Consider the following 17,214-nt stretch of genomic DNA (forward strand, 5'->3'; position numbering starts at 1 on the left):
GGGCTGTTTGGACACACAGAACAATGAAAACAAAAGCCCTGGGAACACCCCCGCAACAGAGGGGAGAGCGCCCATTATCAGTAGTTCTACGGAGTTGAAGCAGTTGCAGTGCAATGGGTAGAACCTGAAGTCTGGCACTCAGGATCCCTTCTCTGTTGGAATAGTAGCTTTACTCACCGGTATGGAGGGAGCAGGGGAGAGAGGCCAGTTAAGGCCAGGCTGGCTCTTAGTTTCTAGAGAAGATTGGTGATAATGTGACAATGAAGTGGTATGTGGTAATAGCTTCCTGCATCCTGGGGATGGAGGCATGAAGGCAAAACTTCACAGGGGGAAAATTTGGTTCCTTTCAATTGAGGACAGGCATGAACTGCCCTCCCAGACTGATGGAGGAGGCCTGATGGAGGAGGCAGCAAAGGTCGCCTTTCACTTCCACCTGAGGGGAAGAGGGGTGGTGCTGCGGGGTGGGGGGGAGTGCGGAATGGAGGTGGAATTGGACCGCATGGATGACTTTGGCTTCACAAATAAGACGGGAAAGAATAAGAGAAACCTGAAATTTGGGGACATCATTGATTCTTCTTCTCTAGGGTTCATTACTGTAAGCGGGGATGCTTTTAGCTGAGCCAGCATTTTGTTATAATGAAATTCAATTCCCTCTTCCTCCCACTACAAATGGAAACTCTGCCCCACCCAGTGTCTTTCCAGCCTCTCCATTTACCCCCTTCCCCTCAAAGTTGGGGAGGGGAGTCGGGCCAACATCCCTCCCCCCGGCAGTTGAGGAGTTATGTAATCCGGATTGTGAAATGTGGGAAATGCCCTCTCTTCATGTCCCCGGCTAACTAAAGACTCAGATGGGGCCCCCCTCATGCGAAGCCCTCCTTCCCTAGCCTGCCCCCACTAGACTAAAGGAGTAGAGTTCTGGGCTTGGAGTTTTGGGGGGATGCTATTCTTGGTCCCCTGGGCCCTCAGGGGGGCGATGAGGTCCTGGGGTGCCCCGGGGGCCATGGGGGAAGTCAAGGGGTCAGGCCATTCCGTGGGAGCGCGGAGCGCTCGGGGCCACCTCCCGCGGCGCGTGGCGGGCGGGGGGGGGGGGGCGTGCCTAGGTTCACCGGCTCCAGGGCCTGCCGAGGGCAAGAGGCCGGAGCGCAGCTGAGCCCGAGTTCCAGCACCCGGCCCGCGCCTCGGGCTTCCGCCGGGTCAGCTGACTATTTAAGTGCGGAACTGCGCGCTGGGCCGTGCTGCCCGCCGCCGCGCTGCGCTCGGTGCTTGGCTCTCGCCGCCCCGCGCCTGCACTCCGCGCCGCGCGTCCGCCCAGTCGTCATGGCTGGGCTCGTGGTCAGTGGAACTCAAGTAAGTCCGCCAGGACGAACCCCGCCCTCGCGTTGGGCAGTCGGTGTGGGGAGGGAGTGCTGGGGCAAGGGGCCACCCCTAGGTTGGAAAGGGCCCCTTGCCCCACCGCAGGCGGGCTGCGTCTCCAGCTGGCGACTCTTTCAGGAAGGAGCCCAGGCCCGCCCTAGTTTGGTGAGGGCACCACCCCCTCCCCTGGCTGTGGGAGAAGAGGGCAAGTCCCCCTAGGTCGACAAGGTCTCCTCCACCTTCTCTGTCCCTTCTCTGTCACTGCTAAGGCCGGCAGTGCTGATTATTCCATCAGGCAGAGGCGACCATGCCCACAGCTGATGGTACTTCTGGGGGCTCTTAAAAAGTGTGTCATTTAATAATCAGAAGAAAATAACTTTGGTCAAAGAGAACATTTTAATATATGCGTCCTTGTACTAATGAAGTTGTAAAATATAAACATTAGGGGTATGTGTGTGTGTGTGTGGTTTCTTTATTTTTTAAGGTGCCCAGGATGGCAAAAGTGCCTAGTTCCCGCTAAAGACCATGAAAATCATAGTGCATTCCGACAGGCTCTAGGTTTGGGGTCCTCACTGCAGACTGCCTCTGGATCCCAATCCTAGGCCCCTTATTCAAGGCAGCTAGAAGGCTAAAGTCCCCCAGTTTTATTTTGGCATCTGATTTCTCTTCTTAGTTTATTATAGGGTGGACATACCATGTTATAGTAGTTACAGGTGTGCCACATAGTAATTTGACAATTCAGTGCATTATACTTGGCTCACCACAAGTTAGCCTCTGTCACCATGCAACGTTATTACAATGTCACTGACTATATTCCTAATGCTCTACTTCTCATCCCATGGACTTTTTTCGTAACAGTTTGTGCCTCTTAATTCCTTTCACTATTTGCCTATCCCCCCCCCCCCCCCCCCCCCCCCCGCGACCACCAATTTGTTCTCTGGTATTTGAGTCTGTTTTTGTGCTTTGCTTTGTTCATTTTCTAGATTCCACGTGGAAGTGAAATTATGTGGTATTTGCCTTTCTCTAACTTGTTTCACGGACCCTCCAGTTCCCTCCATGGTGTCACAAGTGGCAAGCGCTCATTCCACACCTGACTTCTGGAACTGGTGTCCGAGGAATGGCAACATTCCAGTTTCAGCTCGGGGTGACAGACACCTAGCCTCGCTTGCTTTCAGCCCTGTAGTGGAGCCTCAGGTGTTCTCAGTCATTGCTGGAGGGATGCTGGGCCCAGGGGCCTTTTACCTTCTGAAAAAGCCAGGGCTCTCTTTTTAACCTCTGATTAAGCCAGCCCTCCTCCCGCCTTTCCTTGCATGCCCTAGAGAAATAGTTCTGAGGTTTTGAAGCTCACCTCTTGGATTGCCTAAGGCAGGTAGTGTCAGGCACAGTTAGTTTTTTGAGATGACTTTGGGCAAATGTTTCCACATTCTCAGAGTTTGGAAGTGAGAAGGCCAGGGAGGTACCAGCCTGTGGGAAAGGTTAAAAATGATGGGTCTTACTTAGATGGCCGGGATAAGGGCTTTTGAGAGTTAACATGTCTGCCTAGAAGGAGGAGTAGGAGGAGAGGGCCTCTGCCCAAGAATGTCCCCTTCCCTGCAGACCCTAGGTCTCTGCATTTTAGACCCAGCATTCTTTGGGTGAAGCTTCTAATAACTTGGAGCACTTGACGGGAGGGGTAAGAACTTGCCTGTGCCTCCTTTTCTCTTCCCAGGTTTCCCTAACTTGATTATTTTGCTGCACCGCCTGCTTTTAGACTACTCCAAAGGATTCAAAGGCAATTACTAACCTGTGGGTGAGGCATTTTGAGCATTAGGGGACTGTGCTAAGCAGATGGAGCTGCTGGGGAGGAGCTAAGACAGGCTGAAGAAATGCTGCTGGGGTGTTAGTCTCCCAGGTCTGGAACCTCCTAGGCCAGTGGCCAGCCGGGGGTTTAGGTGTGGGCTTTTTTGCTTTGTTTTTAGCGTTCTGCCCTTTTTAGTTTCTAGGGACAGCCATAACAAGAAGTAGTTTTTGGAATGTGTATCACATGGTACTTCTTAAATTTTGGTTGAGCTTTCTTAAAAAGAAAAAAAAGCCTTCCATGAGCCCTTAGTATTGATACTGTTCTTATTGCAGTGTTGCCTAAATATACAAACATACAACCAGATAGAACTTTTTCAAAGTTCATAGAGACCTATCCCCCAAATAAAGAGATGGTTTGAGGGCATAGAAAAACAAAACCAAACCAAACCAAAACAAAAAACCAAACATACCACCACTGAAACAATTGAAGAAGATGGATGATGTTTTGTTGAAATTAGGTCATTGCTTTCAACACCACTGTGGGCTGACTGCTGTTGCCCTGGGTTTTAGGAGTCCTACGGGCTTCTGTCAGCCCTCTCTCCATTCTTCTCTGTAAAATCTTTTTATTCAACATGAATCTGACTTTATTTGGCTTTCTCTTGGCTTGAATGCAACATTTATATCAGCATAAAGTTCTTAATCTTCTTTTTCCGCCAGTTTATGACCAAGCAGTGGCATCGATACAATTGTAGATCTAAATGCAAACGTGGAATTCGGACTCTGAAATCTTGTTCCCAAGACATGGGAATAACAAATCCTTTCTTAAGGGTATTGGTCTGATTCACCTGTTGACTGAGTGACCAGTAGGTGCTGAGGACAGTGCTATGTACTCTTGTCATTGCTCTAAGTTAGTTGAGGATCTATGACTCACTGGGCTATTTCATGAGGATCGACTAGCTAACAGCCAGGTGTGAGGCATTTAATACATGTTAGTTCCCTTACTCATCATACCTTTGGGATGTGGTTAGTGTTAGACTAGTTTACAGAAGACGAAACCAGCTCTGTGAGATTGTGACCCATCTGGAATAACAGCTAGGAAGTAGCAGCCCGTGACAGTTTCTATTCTGACAGAGCTTTCACTACTGCACATTTAAAATCCAGGATCTTCCACTCCTGGGCTGATTATTATCAGAAAATAATCGTCTTCATAAAGAGTCAACTAACACTTCTACCATGCTTAGAGATGTCCAGAGACCCAGACTGTCTCAACTGCAAACAGAAATCTGTAGTCCCCTATAGTTGAGTAATTCCCTGTGGCCTCTGCTCAGGGGTGCTGGGTATGTGTATGGGTGGGCATTTTGCACAGACCTTCTTATTTTCCTCTCTGGTATCCCTTTATGGTTGGGTGGGGGCAGGGCAGGGAAATCTTCATCAGTTTTCATTTCCCCAGTAATGGTGTCCCTTTCTGTTACCATTCCACACAAGGTAGAAGTCTTGCGATACCGGAGACCTAAGGTAGGCAAATGAAAAGCACAAAACTTGGTTCTTCAGTCTAAAAGTAACTCACTGAAGGCAATAGCTCTTGTTCTGGGTGTGCTCTTGCTTCTGTGGCATTTAGGGTCTCTTAGTCTCAATTTCCCTTATTTGCTCAAGTAGCAAACTATTTTTGGTCTGGCTCTTTGGGCCTTGTTACAGTAGGTGGGCCTCTGCTCCAAGAAGCTTCCTGATACCCTGAGAGGTAATGTCTTCCACCCAGGAGTACTTGTTAAATAGGACTTTGTTCTCATTGTGAGTGTTGGTTGCTGTGCCTGGCAGTGGTTGCTAGCTGCTTTTAAGCCTTAAACCTTGTCCTGCTGATTTGGACCCTTAAACGTGGCCAGCCTAACTCACATCTCTAAATGCCCCAGTTTAGCCTGGGGTTGGTGTGGTGGGGTGTCCAAGCATGCAGATGGCTTATCAGGTTGGTTTTCATCCCAAATTTTAGAGACTTGGTCTCCACTGTGGAAAAGAGTTGTGCTTGAGTTTTCCTGGGATGTTATGTTAAGCTATTGTAATAAAACAAGCTGATACGTCTTGTTAGGCATGTGAATGATCTGCAGGCTTCATGGTGATAGCTTCCTTGGTGCTCCTTTTGCCTCTGAAAGGGGATCCTACAGAAGAAAAGGGGGAGCAAATCTCCCTCTACCTAGGTTCTAATACTCCTCTGGTGCTCTCAACATCCTATATCATGAAGTAGGTCACAACCTTTTAGCCAGGAAGATGCATTTTTGAAGCCAAAACGTGATGGTAGATGTGCCACTGGTGTTTATTGATCAAGAAAATCCACATCCATGTGTGGATTCATAAGAACTCCATGGTGCCCAAGTTGGAAGTTCCTAGTCCTGGTGCAGGACTTTATCATTACGAAGCTGTCTTACAGTGGGCATGCCGCCGAAGTCTTAGTTTCTTTGTTAAAAACATGAGGGGTTTCAAGAAATGGAGTCCCTACGAGATGGAGTCCTTGGTGAGTCTATAAGGACAGAGCTTCGTTTCTACATCTAAACCTCAGCCTCTATGCTGTATATACCACGGAGATCTTGAATAACGATACCTATGAGATTGGGTGCATGATGTGGTGAAAGGGATGGGTTTTCTGGTGATTTCCATGGGCCTCCAGGGTCACTGTGATATTGTACTACAGAAATGGCTGCTGATCGAGTGGGCTTCTGCAGGGGAATTAAAGTCCCTAGATTGATTGGGGCCTTATATCCCCAGTCTCTTCTTGCTGTATGATTTCCGTCTGTGTTTGGAAGCAGAAGTTTATTACCCAAGGAGTTCTGAGGAAGGACAGGTCCCATGTAGAAAATGGAGGTGGCTAAATTGAACTTAGAGACCTTTATATTTTAGTCTGTGTCTTCCGGAGTCCAACTTATTTTATCGGAATCTGCTATTTTTCTGTCCTTTTTCCCAACCTTTTTCTCCTTGAGAAATGAAGTTACTGAGAGTGTGAGTACAGGATACTGTACTGTGCCCATTGGATAGGACAGGGCTGGGAGCAGACTTGAAACTGAGTGTAGGAAGGTACAGTGTGATTTTTTTTTTTTTTTTAATAAGATTGAGTCCTATGAAAGTGCTATTTCTGTAGTTTTAGGATTGAATATTAGTAATCATAATTTCAACCTAATATCTTCAGTTCTATATGGCCACCATATTCTTGTCCCCATTGGGAAGCATAACCCCTGGGGGAATCTTTTACTTATTCCAAGACATTCTTACATGTATGTATAGGAGGAGGTGCATTTGGGGGGCAGGGGAGGAAGGATCAAGACTGTAGTCATGTAATAGGCCCGAATTTCTACCTGGCAGCTGGGGGTAGGGAGTCCTTTAGAGAAGTATCCTATATTTTGATCCCACTGGCCAACTGTCACCCATGGGTTTGTTCTATGGATTTTGGAATTAGTGCCCTGTGGTTGAATTGGCAACTATCTGTAAAAAACGTTTTTCAAAGATTGAGTGGTTGGAGATGTGAGAAAGCCCTCTGACCTTCCTACAATCAAATTCTGGCATCAAATTTCAATTCAGCTTCTTAATATTTGGACATACACTAGGTTAATAATGATGATAAAATAATAAAGGCCTAAGGGAACAGCTCTGCAGCCTGAGTAGGGTTGGTTGCAAAAGGCTCCCTGGAGACTCTTCTTGCAAGCTGTGGCCACCCTTCGTTTCCCTGCCGCCTTCAAATCAGCTTTGTACAGAGTGCGGGGGATGTTTTATATGGAGTAGTAATAGGATGGGATTGGCGGTCTGGGGAGGTTTTCTTGTCCAACCCTATTTGTTCCAGCACCCTGCAGGTTGAATGCTGGTAAGTGCATCTGCTGTGTCTTTTATGAGGTAATGTGCATAACAGGGTATTTGGGGTGGGGGGGGGGAGGGGACAGAGGAGGAGAGGGAGGAGGAGAGCCAGAGGGGCAGCTGTTGGAAAGGCCCCTGAGCGAGAGGCTGATTGCTGTGTTTATATCAGCGTGCTCTGACATGGGGCCTTTTCTGGACACCTGAATCTGGCCAATTTCAGTCCAATTTCCATTGTGCTGGGATTAGCCTCCATCATGCTAAGGGTACCAGGAAAGGGGAACTCTTGGCAGAGTCCCTGAAGCCCCCAAAGCTGATTTGATCAGGAAAACAGTCACAAATGGGGCTTTTTTGTGTGTGTGAGGAGCGCGTTGGTTCAAAGTTGCGGAAGCAATCTTCAGATCAATGACTCAGGGTTGGGAGCAGCTGGGCGATTTCCAATTGCCACATTGTTTCTGTTTCATTTAATTTCCAGGTGTCCTACATAGGCCAGGACTGCAGAGAAATTCCAGAGCACCTTGGAAGGGACTGTGGACATTTCGCAAAGAGGCTCGATCTGAGCTTTAACCTTCTGAGGTATGTACCCTTCACAAGATGCAGACCAGGCCAGGGAGGCCCAGTCCCCTGGTCATGGCCCGTGGGTGAAAATCACCATCCAGTTCTGCGTAGGGTGTGGGGACTCTGAGACATGTGAAATCACACCTCAAAAGTGGGCCTTTGCTTCAGATGAATCTTTGGCTAGCCTCTTTGTGCCACTGAAAAAGCTGCGAGCGTGGACATCCTCCCTCTCCTCCAAGGTCCTCCAAGGGGGACCATCATAGTGTTACTTTGTTCTTTACCTTTGTCACTGATGACCATGTAGATAAGTTAGAACACTCTTGGTGGAAGGAATGAGATGGAACCAACAGGGGCATTTGGGGGCGTTTAGAAATGCTTTTCAGGATAACCTCATCTCCCAGAGATTTGCTGAATCACAGGTAAGGTGCATATATGTGTGTGTGTGTTCTTCCTTTGATTTTTTTTTTTCTTTTAATGAATTGGAGCCTTAAATATTTTGTGATGATTTCTCCCAGATGGTATTTTGAAGCCATTCAGACACTGTTGGCATGGGGCAGGAGGGAGGCGCACTCTAACAACTGTTCCAATCTTGGCAGAAGTTAAGTGTGATCTTCTGTATTATTCCATTGGAAAATATACAGTGATTTCATTTCTTCATTGAAGCTATCCATTGTGACTGGTTTGGGGGCTTGGAAGAGGGAAGTAGGAGGTACTTGGAAAGCAGATAACAGTGGGATACATGAGCAGGGGTCAGGGTGGTGGTTTTCCTAATAAGCTGGTTCCATGTAGGGCTTTTCTTCTAAGTGCTCCCTTGAGAACTGTGCTGTCCTCCAAAAGGAACAAACTGTCTTGGGGTAGAGAGACGAGATGGAATCCCATTCCAGGGCTCAGGCATTTTTGTGTTTCCATGACTTGGTCTTTTCTTTCCCAGCCTCTGAGTCCAGACACTTGGGAAATAACAGTTTGAGAGAAAATGGACAAAATGCAGGATGTGAAGTCACCAGCAGGTAGAGGGGACTTTAAACTGACAGAGCTTTTTGGGCTGGTCCTTATGGAGATGCATGGTCTTTAGGGAAGGGGTGTCCAGAGGGTTATGTAGAAAGAGAGTGGGCACTGAGTGTGTGGGTACAGAGGTTGGTATCCTTCTGGAGAGATAGGGAAACTGAAAAGTCAAACTGATGTATAGTGTTGAGAGGATGCCAAACAAAGAAATGCGGACTCTAAGGAAGTTAAGGAGGGTCATCGGTCCGAGGATAGGACAAAAGGATAGGATAGGACAAAAGTACAGAGCCTGGACCGGATAGTGCCTGGGACATGTGTGTCCCTTAAGCAGTTCCCCAGTGCAGACTCATGGAGAGGGTTTCTTTGCTTGGTTATCGGAAGGAGCTCTTTCTGTGACTGGCTTCCAGAAGCTTGGGGGCATTGTGGCTCAGGCTGTGGCTGCCTTGCCCGGATGTGGGTTGGAGGAGGATGGGCCCCATGAGGGAGTGTGTCAGTGGGGACAGGTCATGGGACTGAGTTGTCAGGTCTGAAGAAACAGAGCTGTCTTTGTCAAACTCGGAGGCCCTGCTTCCCTTTAGCAGGGAAGGGGCTGGACCCTGGGAGGGGTGTGTGTGTGTGTGTGTGAGAGAGAGAGAGAGAGAGAGAGAGAGAAGAAGAAGAAGAAGAAGAAGAAGAAGAAGAAGAAAGAGAGGGAGGGAGAGAAATGAGCAGAGTCAGTGGTGAGAAGGGGCTCGATATATAAGGATTTATCATGAGAAAGGACAGGTTCTAGAAGCAGGGCAATTGAGTGAGAGGAAGGTTAGGAAAACAGATTTGGAATGAGGGGAATTGTGAATTTAATTGTGAATTTAATTCTCCTTTGTTGAGAGGAGAACATTTCTGTAGTGTTGTTTGAGGTGCTGTCCCATCTGGTCAGGGGCCTGTTCCTCTTGGTGTGTGATCTCCACACTGGGTTATAGCTGGATGGGGGCAGGAATGAGCAATGGAGGGGTGCGCACACAGTGTACAGTGCACAGGAACAAAAGTGCAAAGAGGAGGAAAACCTTCTTCTTTACATGTAGATTATTTTTAGCCTCCCAGTTCTCCTCGGCCCTGCTGTTACTCAACATTGGATAGTTCCAGAGCTATTTTGTGCATATACTACAATACGAATGTCTTAAGTGGCCATATTGTATTCCTTCTTGCCAATGTAGTAGTTAAAAGGGGGGCACCAGTCTTCAGTTAACCACTCACATTAGGAACATCCTTCTCTGTTGTCTTACCATAAATTCATAACCATACACCATCAACATTGTTAGTCTCATTGATAAAAGTAATTGTTCTCCTGATTCTTCTGTGGCCACTGTTCATGCTAGAGGGAAGGAGGTTTAGGGATTTATAAGCTCTAAACTTAGGTTTTAAGTCCCTGTACATAGAAAATTTTATCCTGTTACATGTCTGCCTTCTCTCCTGCGTTAATTCTTGTGAATCTTCTGCTTCTTTTGGGTCTGCCAATAGTAAACTGGTTACCTGTCTATGCAGAAGGTTGTGGAAATTCGAGCTGTACTGTTTCTGGGACTCTGCCCTGGGGAAATGAAAGTCTCTGGAGCTGGTGTGTACCCTGTCAGGTTGCAAGTTGAAAATCGAAGCAGGAAAACCGGTCCGAATGAAACTTCTGCCTGCCTTCAAAGACACACATTCTCTCCTCTGCCTTTCAGCCTACATCTCCTTCCTGGACATGATTCCCAGGGACAGGTGATTGCCATTCACACTGGAATGGGGGATAGAGGCTTTAGGGAGCTCATCAGGTAATGCCTAGGAGGAGGAATGTTGCTTCTTGAATTTTAATGCATTAATGATCACGAGTCCAATGTCTGCATCTGCATGAAATCATACTGAGATGTTGTTTTTTGAAGATTTTTTTTTTTTAAATAGAAACATGATCAACACAGAAATGTTCTACGCAAAGTATAAGGAAATGCTCTTTCTTCAAGTCACTGATAATCTTGCCACTAGAAATCACCACTGCTGACACTTTATTGTCTTCCAACCTCTTATAATGCCAAATATTTAAAAATGTGCTGTTGCTCACATTGTGTTGGAAGCATTTTCCTATCAGTAAATACTACATTACAGTTTTTAATGGTTTCTTATTTCTTAGTGTTGGACGTTTAGATTGTTTCCAGATTTTTACTGTTAAAAATACGTTATAAATATTCTTGTAATACTCATGAATAGGACTCTGATTAGTTTCTTGGGACAAATTCATAGAGACAGAATTGTCAGAGGGGTCTGATAAAGATGTCAGATTGCCCTTGAGAGCTTCTACCTACCGATTTCTGCTACTAAGAATATTTGAGAACCCATTGTCCCAACTCTTCCTTGTACTTGTTTTTGAGGTTTTCATATTTTATTTTTACTCTGATCAACAAAGTTCCTATGCTCTGGCCAGTGCTAGTTGTGTGATCTGCTCAAGGCAAAGAGCTTGTTAATGAGCCACTCCAGCTTTAATTTCCCTTTTTCCCTGGATTGGGAAGGGACAGAGTTCTCTGTGGTGTCCGTCCCAAATCCCACAGCCCCAAGGGCCCTGAGTCCCTAGTGATTGGAGTCAGTTGCTTGCTGAGCTGCTTGAACACAGTGGGCAGAGCAGGGCTCCCATGGCAAACTGCGATAAATACATCTGTGTCAATCTGGCAATAAAATGGAGAGGGTTTAATTGATCTATGGCAACAGGAAGCATACATTTTAAAAACCAAATTATTTGCACTTGCATCTTACTTAGCATCACTCTGATAAATGTACTTGATGCGGGGATTGTTGAGGAGAAAAAGGTGGGAGCTTGCTTGTTGCTTCCCTGGCTTTGGCCAGGATGATGACAGTGAAAGGCAGGAGAGCTCTAAAGAAATGGTGGCTCTGTGACCCTCACCCCCACAAAGGCAGTGAGGTGGACACTGGAGGTGCACAGTAAGGTCTCCAGGGATAGGCACACCACCAGTTGTGTCTGATAGGAAGTGCCAGATGAAATTGGGCCTGGTAACTTGCTGCAAAATTGGGAAAATGGGCAGGGAATTAGAAGGAACCAAGGCTTTGTGGTTAAACACCCTGGCTTGCAATCGTGTCACTCACCAGTTGTTTAACTGGCCTTAGGCTGATTGTAGAAATTGAGTGTGTGACTGCGGAAAGTGCCTAAAAAATTACGTGGCACATAATAGATTTTCAAGAAGCATAGCTATAGTTGGAGCTAAAACATGTTGTTAGGGAGGCTGAAAGCCTAGGCTGAATCCTCCTCAGGGGCCAGTTCAATCCATGGTAGTCATTGGGGTTCCTGATGGACCTTCAGGATTTTCTCTCCTTCTGCACATGGAATGTTGGCACATTGCTGCATCCTTTGGTATGACCAACTGGCAGAAACTTGAAAAGCCAGTGCACAGTTTGCCAATTACTCTTCTACCTGCTGTAATCCCTGGGTTCTGACTGTAAATGAGCAAAACCCTCAGCTTATCCATGTTGGATGTCAGTTTTAGATGAGAACAATGTAAGAGTTTAAGGTGTTTGTTAACACAGCGTAACCTAGCCGATGCTAACCAATTACTTCAGTTCTCCAGCTGCCTTTGACATTCCATAGGCTCAACCCAGTTGTCTTCTATGTATTTTCATCTTTGTCTGTTAGGAGCATACCTTTGTTCATAGTACAGTGGGAATGGGTCAGAGAAAATTCCCCACCCAGACTCGCAGGAGAACAGTTCATAGGGCATGTTCTGTTGACATAGGTCTTCATCAAATCATTTCTTTGCAGCCGGGAACCTTGTCCATACTTGTTTTTAAAATGCAAATGCAGTGGTCTTACTTGGAGAGCACATTGATCGTGGGGTGGAGATGACCACAGAGCTCACGTCCCTAAACCTTGAGGGGTAGAGATGGTGGTAGAAAAGATAGACTTTAGAAAGATAAACTGTTAGTGAATTTTCAAAATAGTTCTAGGGCATTGATGAATTCCAAGGAGGCAAGGATCTTTGTGTGTCAGAATGAGTGTTCTCAGTTGGGCAGTGTTGCAAAAAGCACCTTTTTCGTTACAAGAATATCACTGGCCTTCCCTTGCATGGGAGGGGGGTGAGGGAAGATCACTAAGGGAGCATATATCATGGATTAAACAGTACCATCCTCTTCCTCATCCAAGAATGTCCTGCCTTCCTGGATTTATAACCCTCTGGGCAGGGAAAATGGGTTTTGAGCCACTGTGGGTAAGTCTCCATTGGGGAAGTGGTGGAAGATTGGAGAGAGTTGTCTATGGGGCTGTCAGGATGTTCAGCTTTCTCATAGATGATGTTGTAACTTTCCCTGTAACTTTCAGTGTGATTTAGAAAGTACTTTGATAAACAGTGTCTCCAGATTTCCTACTGTGTTTGTCTCTAGAATAAGAAATTCCTACACTTTCTTGGAATGCCTTTTATTTCCCTTCTCAACTGTTTTACTCCCTCAGAACCTTGGGTTTAATTTCCCTTTGTAAAGTTTGTCTCCCTGAGCTGTTTGAACTGGGGCCTCCCCGCTCTCCCTTCTCCATCTGCCCTGCCGTCCATCCTGTGGACAAAGGTGCCTGCCATGTTGTCAGGGTAGCAGTTGGAAGGAATGGTGTTTTGGGGGAAGGGTAGAGATTGGGCAAGCTTCACCCTTTCAGACTTTGTCCTCCTTGGCTCTTCAAATTCTCAACCACAAAGTTCTGTCACAATGATGGAGGTAGGGGTTCTACTAGCTTTTAGTGGCTGAGGCCAGAGATGCTTTGCAGGGCATGGGGCAGCCTTGGGCAAAAAGAACCCTTCCCCATGCTAACAGCGTTTGGTTGAGGAAGACCTCTGAATCTTGTCCCAGATAGGTTGTAAAGTGACTCTCTGGAGTTCCACAATAAAAGAACTTCGCAAATAGGCATTAAGAGGGGACTGGCTTCACTCTCCAAAGAAGTCCAGTGACAAGGTATCAGATGACTGACACTAGTCATGTTTATTGTCTTAATAACCAATATTACGGAGCTCTTACTATCTGCCAGAGCTGAGCAGAACACGTCAAGTGGTATTCAGTCTTCCTAACAGCATTTTACAATGTGACTGTTACTACCCACAGTTTACAGATGAAGCAACGGAGACCCAGACAGAGGAAGGAGTTGGCCCCAGACTACTCTGATGGTTAAATGGAAGAGGGGGGATTAAATGGCCGTGGGGATTTGACTTCATCTCTATAGCTACTCCAAACTGCTTCTTAAAATATAAGATGTTGCTTTTTTGTGTGCAAGAAGATGGGCAGCCTTTTCCAAGCCTGTATTTCTTTGTGCAGGGAAAAGATTTCCTTTTTTTCTTAAAGTTACTGAGCAGCCTGCAGAAGCCACCATTGTTGGGGGAGGGGGGGTCACAGTGGATTCTGCAGCTCCAAACTGGGGACCCTGTTGGCTTCCGTGTCCAATCTGTTGTGTTTTCTCGTCTGTTTCTCCAAAAACCTGGTTCGGAAACATTGGGTTTACAGGACCTTATGGTAAGACCTGGTCTGGCTTGGAGGTGGGAGGTTCCCAGGAAACTCAGTCCCTTCTCTTCTTGCCCGCCTCTCCACGCTGGGCTGTGAGGTATGGCTCAGATGAAGGCTACTGTCCTGGGAAGTGGCTTGGTAGTTGCTGTGGTTCTCTGTCCCAGCCTTGGGATGGGGACTCTGAGACCCACTGCTGCATGCATGAGGGTTGAGTCTGGAGAGAAAAGAAGTGTGTGTGTGTGTGTGTGTCCCGGTCTGTACTTGCACATGTATTCACTTGCATCCACACACCCACCATCTGAAAACCCTCTTCCCTCTGGTGTCCTCTGGGACTGCAGTGTTGGTCATTTCAGCTGTTCTCTGCTCCTTTATGATGAAAAGGGAACGATTATGCTTTTGCTGGGTGCCTGTGTTTAACTGCAGAGATATAATAACTACAAATTCTCCCTGGCCAAGACTTTTCTAATAAAAGGTCTCTGCTCTCCCAGCTGCTTTCCCTTCCCCTTCACACCCCCACCCCCATCACTGCCCTAGCACAAGGTCACTGAAGGTATTAAATGAAGGAGACAGACACATATGTTCAGGTTTTTAGGGTCTCTCTCTCTCTCTTTCGCGCTCTAAGGACCCCTCCTCCTCCAGAGCCATCATTACAGAGATCAGCTCTGTGCCCCCCACCTTTGCACCACCTCCCCTAAGCTCCTCTCTGAGTTTATACAGAACCCGATTTTCAGTGTCCTTGAGTATCTGCTTTTTCTCTGGTTCTGAAAAAATAAGAGACGGGTAGAGCAGGGAAGACCAACAGAAGAGGTTTAAAACAAAACAAAACAACCACAAAAAACCCCAAACCATTCTTGAGATAAAGCAAGACTTATTAAAAACAATTGGAGGGGAGAGCCGGAGAGGGGGTGTTAACCCCCACATGCCCTGTTTTCTGCAGCTGGAGAAGTGTTTTAAGAAAATGCACCATTGTTAAAACTTTTTTTTTTCTTGATGGATTTATTTATAAGGTAGAGAAATATTTTCCCCATAATTGGGTAACTCTTAATAGTAGCAATTGCATATTTATCAGTGTGAGGGGCTGTTATTAATGTAACTGTCAGGCCCAAACACATTTCTGCATTAAATCCATTTAGTATGTGCATTATTCGGGCTCGAATGTCACTGGGACATCAAAGCCCCGTAGGCATGGAGAGCTCAGTGCCCTGCTGTGGCTGCCGAACAGGCCCTTGATCAATAAATGTAACATGTTAATGCAGAGCAAATAGAATAAAAGATTTCTTTGACAAGACATGAAAAATCACCTTGTGGCAGCTGGCATGTGATGCCGTTTCTGGGGAGACACTAGCAAAGTTGATCTGACAAGTAAAGAGGAGAGATGATGGTTGTAAGGTGCTTTTGTTTCAAACTTCTTTCTTGACCTGTCAGGTTTTGAAGGCGCCTCAATGGCTCTTTTTTGTCATGTGAAAATTGTAGTCTTAGGTAGTTATGAAGCAGTTATCTCTTCTCAAATTGTGAATGCTGCTGTTTAATTGATTCACTTAGCATTTGAAACTGTCACGCATTAATAATTGCGAAATCCTGTAGATCCTGCTCTAGTGTGTCATGCTTAAATGTGTAGTTATCAGAAAATTAATATCCTTAATGAACCGGTGCTTTCAAACTAACATTGCATGAAATCTCTTTTGCCCTTTGATTTGCTGAAGCCACATCCGCCAGTTTGCAGAGAGAATCACCTCTCGACAGTTTGCTTTCTTGATGCCCCACAAATGCCAGCTTTGCTGTGGGTACATCGCATGCTCAATGACAATAAATATAGTAATTATACTGGAGTTAGTAATTAACATAATTGTAGTCAATTACGACAAATACAGTGCAGAGCTAAATAAATGAGAGGGGAGAAATTAGCAAGCTAATTGATTTATCTTTACTTGGCTTTCTATTACAACTGGCAGGGCTGTTTTTCTTGGGGTTGGGGGGGCGTGAGGAGAGCAGGGGAAAAAGTCCCCACAAGGATTGTTTACAAGTAACTGATTTTGTTTTGAAGTTGCTTTGTCTTTTGAATTATTATGCGTCTCCCCCCACTCTGCTTACAAGGAGGAAAAGGGAAAGAAAAAGATAATTTAAATGCCAAGGGAATATTTTGTTAATTTAGCTACATCAAACTGAATGCACCAGCTAAAGCGAGACAGGATTTAGCTTTCAGTAAGGCTTGAGGAGTTAGAATTTTTTTTCCCTCCAGCTATTGCTCTGGTAAAAAATAGTTTCACGGTGTGTGTGTGTGTGTGTGTGTGTGTGTGCGTGCGCGTGCACGTGCACGCACACACGTGTGTTCTAAGTCTCCATCAGTGAGGTGGTTCTTTGCCGAATAGTACATAGAGCGGTTATATATGCATGCTAATTTGCTCAATTTTGTGCTGCAGCCTTGGCACAAGAATTGGGCATATTTTACATGGTTCAGCCCCTACTTGGTCTTGTTACATCTCCCCCTCTTGGTACCCAAGGAAGAAAAGGTGGAAAGCAGTGGCCAGTGTTGGAGAGGGCAAGGTGGGGGGCTTCAGTGAGGCCCCCCTGCTTACCTTTCCTTCTTTGCTACACCAGAGCGTTGCCTAGGGTCCTGGGCTATCGCACTCCTGAGGCTGCCTGGAAAGTTTTTGTTGGGGCCTCAGTGCCTATTGGTTTTGAATTGGTTTATTCTCTGCTGCCTGGAGCCCTGGTTAATGGTGCGTCCCTGTTCTTTGTTCACCCCTTCCAATGTGACTGCTGTGCATGCCACTCGGGAAGCACGTGTGCATGTCTGGCGATCTGGGGTTGCATCATCACAGCCTGTGTTTTCTCACAACTTGGAGAAACAGGAATTTTTTCTTTGCCTCATGACATGCGAGGGGCCAGGTGACCAGAGCTCTTTGAGGGTTGGAGTGCTTTAAATCTTAGTCTTGTGTTAACCCAGTACTAAATGCAGTGCTTTCCAGACATGACCGTTCAAGGATCCGGCATCATTTCTCAAGCTTCTCAATCCTCCCAGGTTATTGGCAAAAAAAATCTGTTTCAAAGACTTTGATTTCGCCCTTCATCCCGCAGACTCCATTGGCTCTGTTTCTGCTGTGACGCGAAAGAAGAGTTAAAGGCAGGCGTTTTACTTGTACCTAGGCGGTGCGTAGGCAGGGCCTCGTGTGGAATTGAGTTTTTCAGAGGCACCATCACGCC

General features: G+C 46.3%; 1 protein-coding gene across 1 annotated transcript in view; it reads left to right on the forward strand.

The window, feature by feature from the left end:
* The first annotated feature begins 950 nt into the window (after positions 1–950).
* The window catches only part of LRMDA (leucine rich melanocyte differentiation associated), a 1,051,049-nt gene continuing 1,034,785 nt past the window's right edge, over positions 951–17,214 (forward strand). The window contains exons 1-2 of the mRNA XM_059397881.1: positions 951–1,347; positions 7,436–7,536. Of these exons, the coding sequence (XP_059253864.1) occupies positions 1,318–1,347; positions 7,436–7,536 (131 nt within the window). The 5' untranslated portion in view covers positions 951–1,317. The remainder of the gene's footprint in view (positions 1,348–7,435; positions 7,537–17,214) is intronic.

Source organism: Mustela nigripes, chromosome 4 (assembly GCF_022355385.1).
Source record: "Mustela nigripes isolate SB6536 chromosome 4, MUSNIG.SB6536, whole genome shotgun sequence".
Classification (NCBI taxonomy): Eukaryota; Metazoa; Chordata; class Mammalia; order Carnivora; family Mustelidae; genus Mustela; species Mustela nigripes.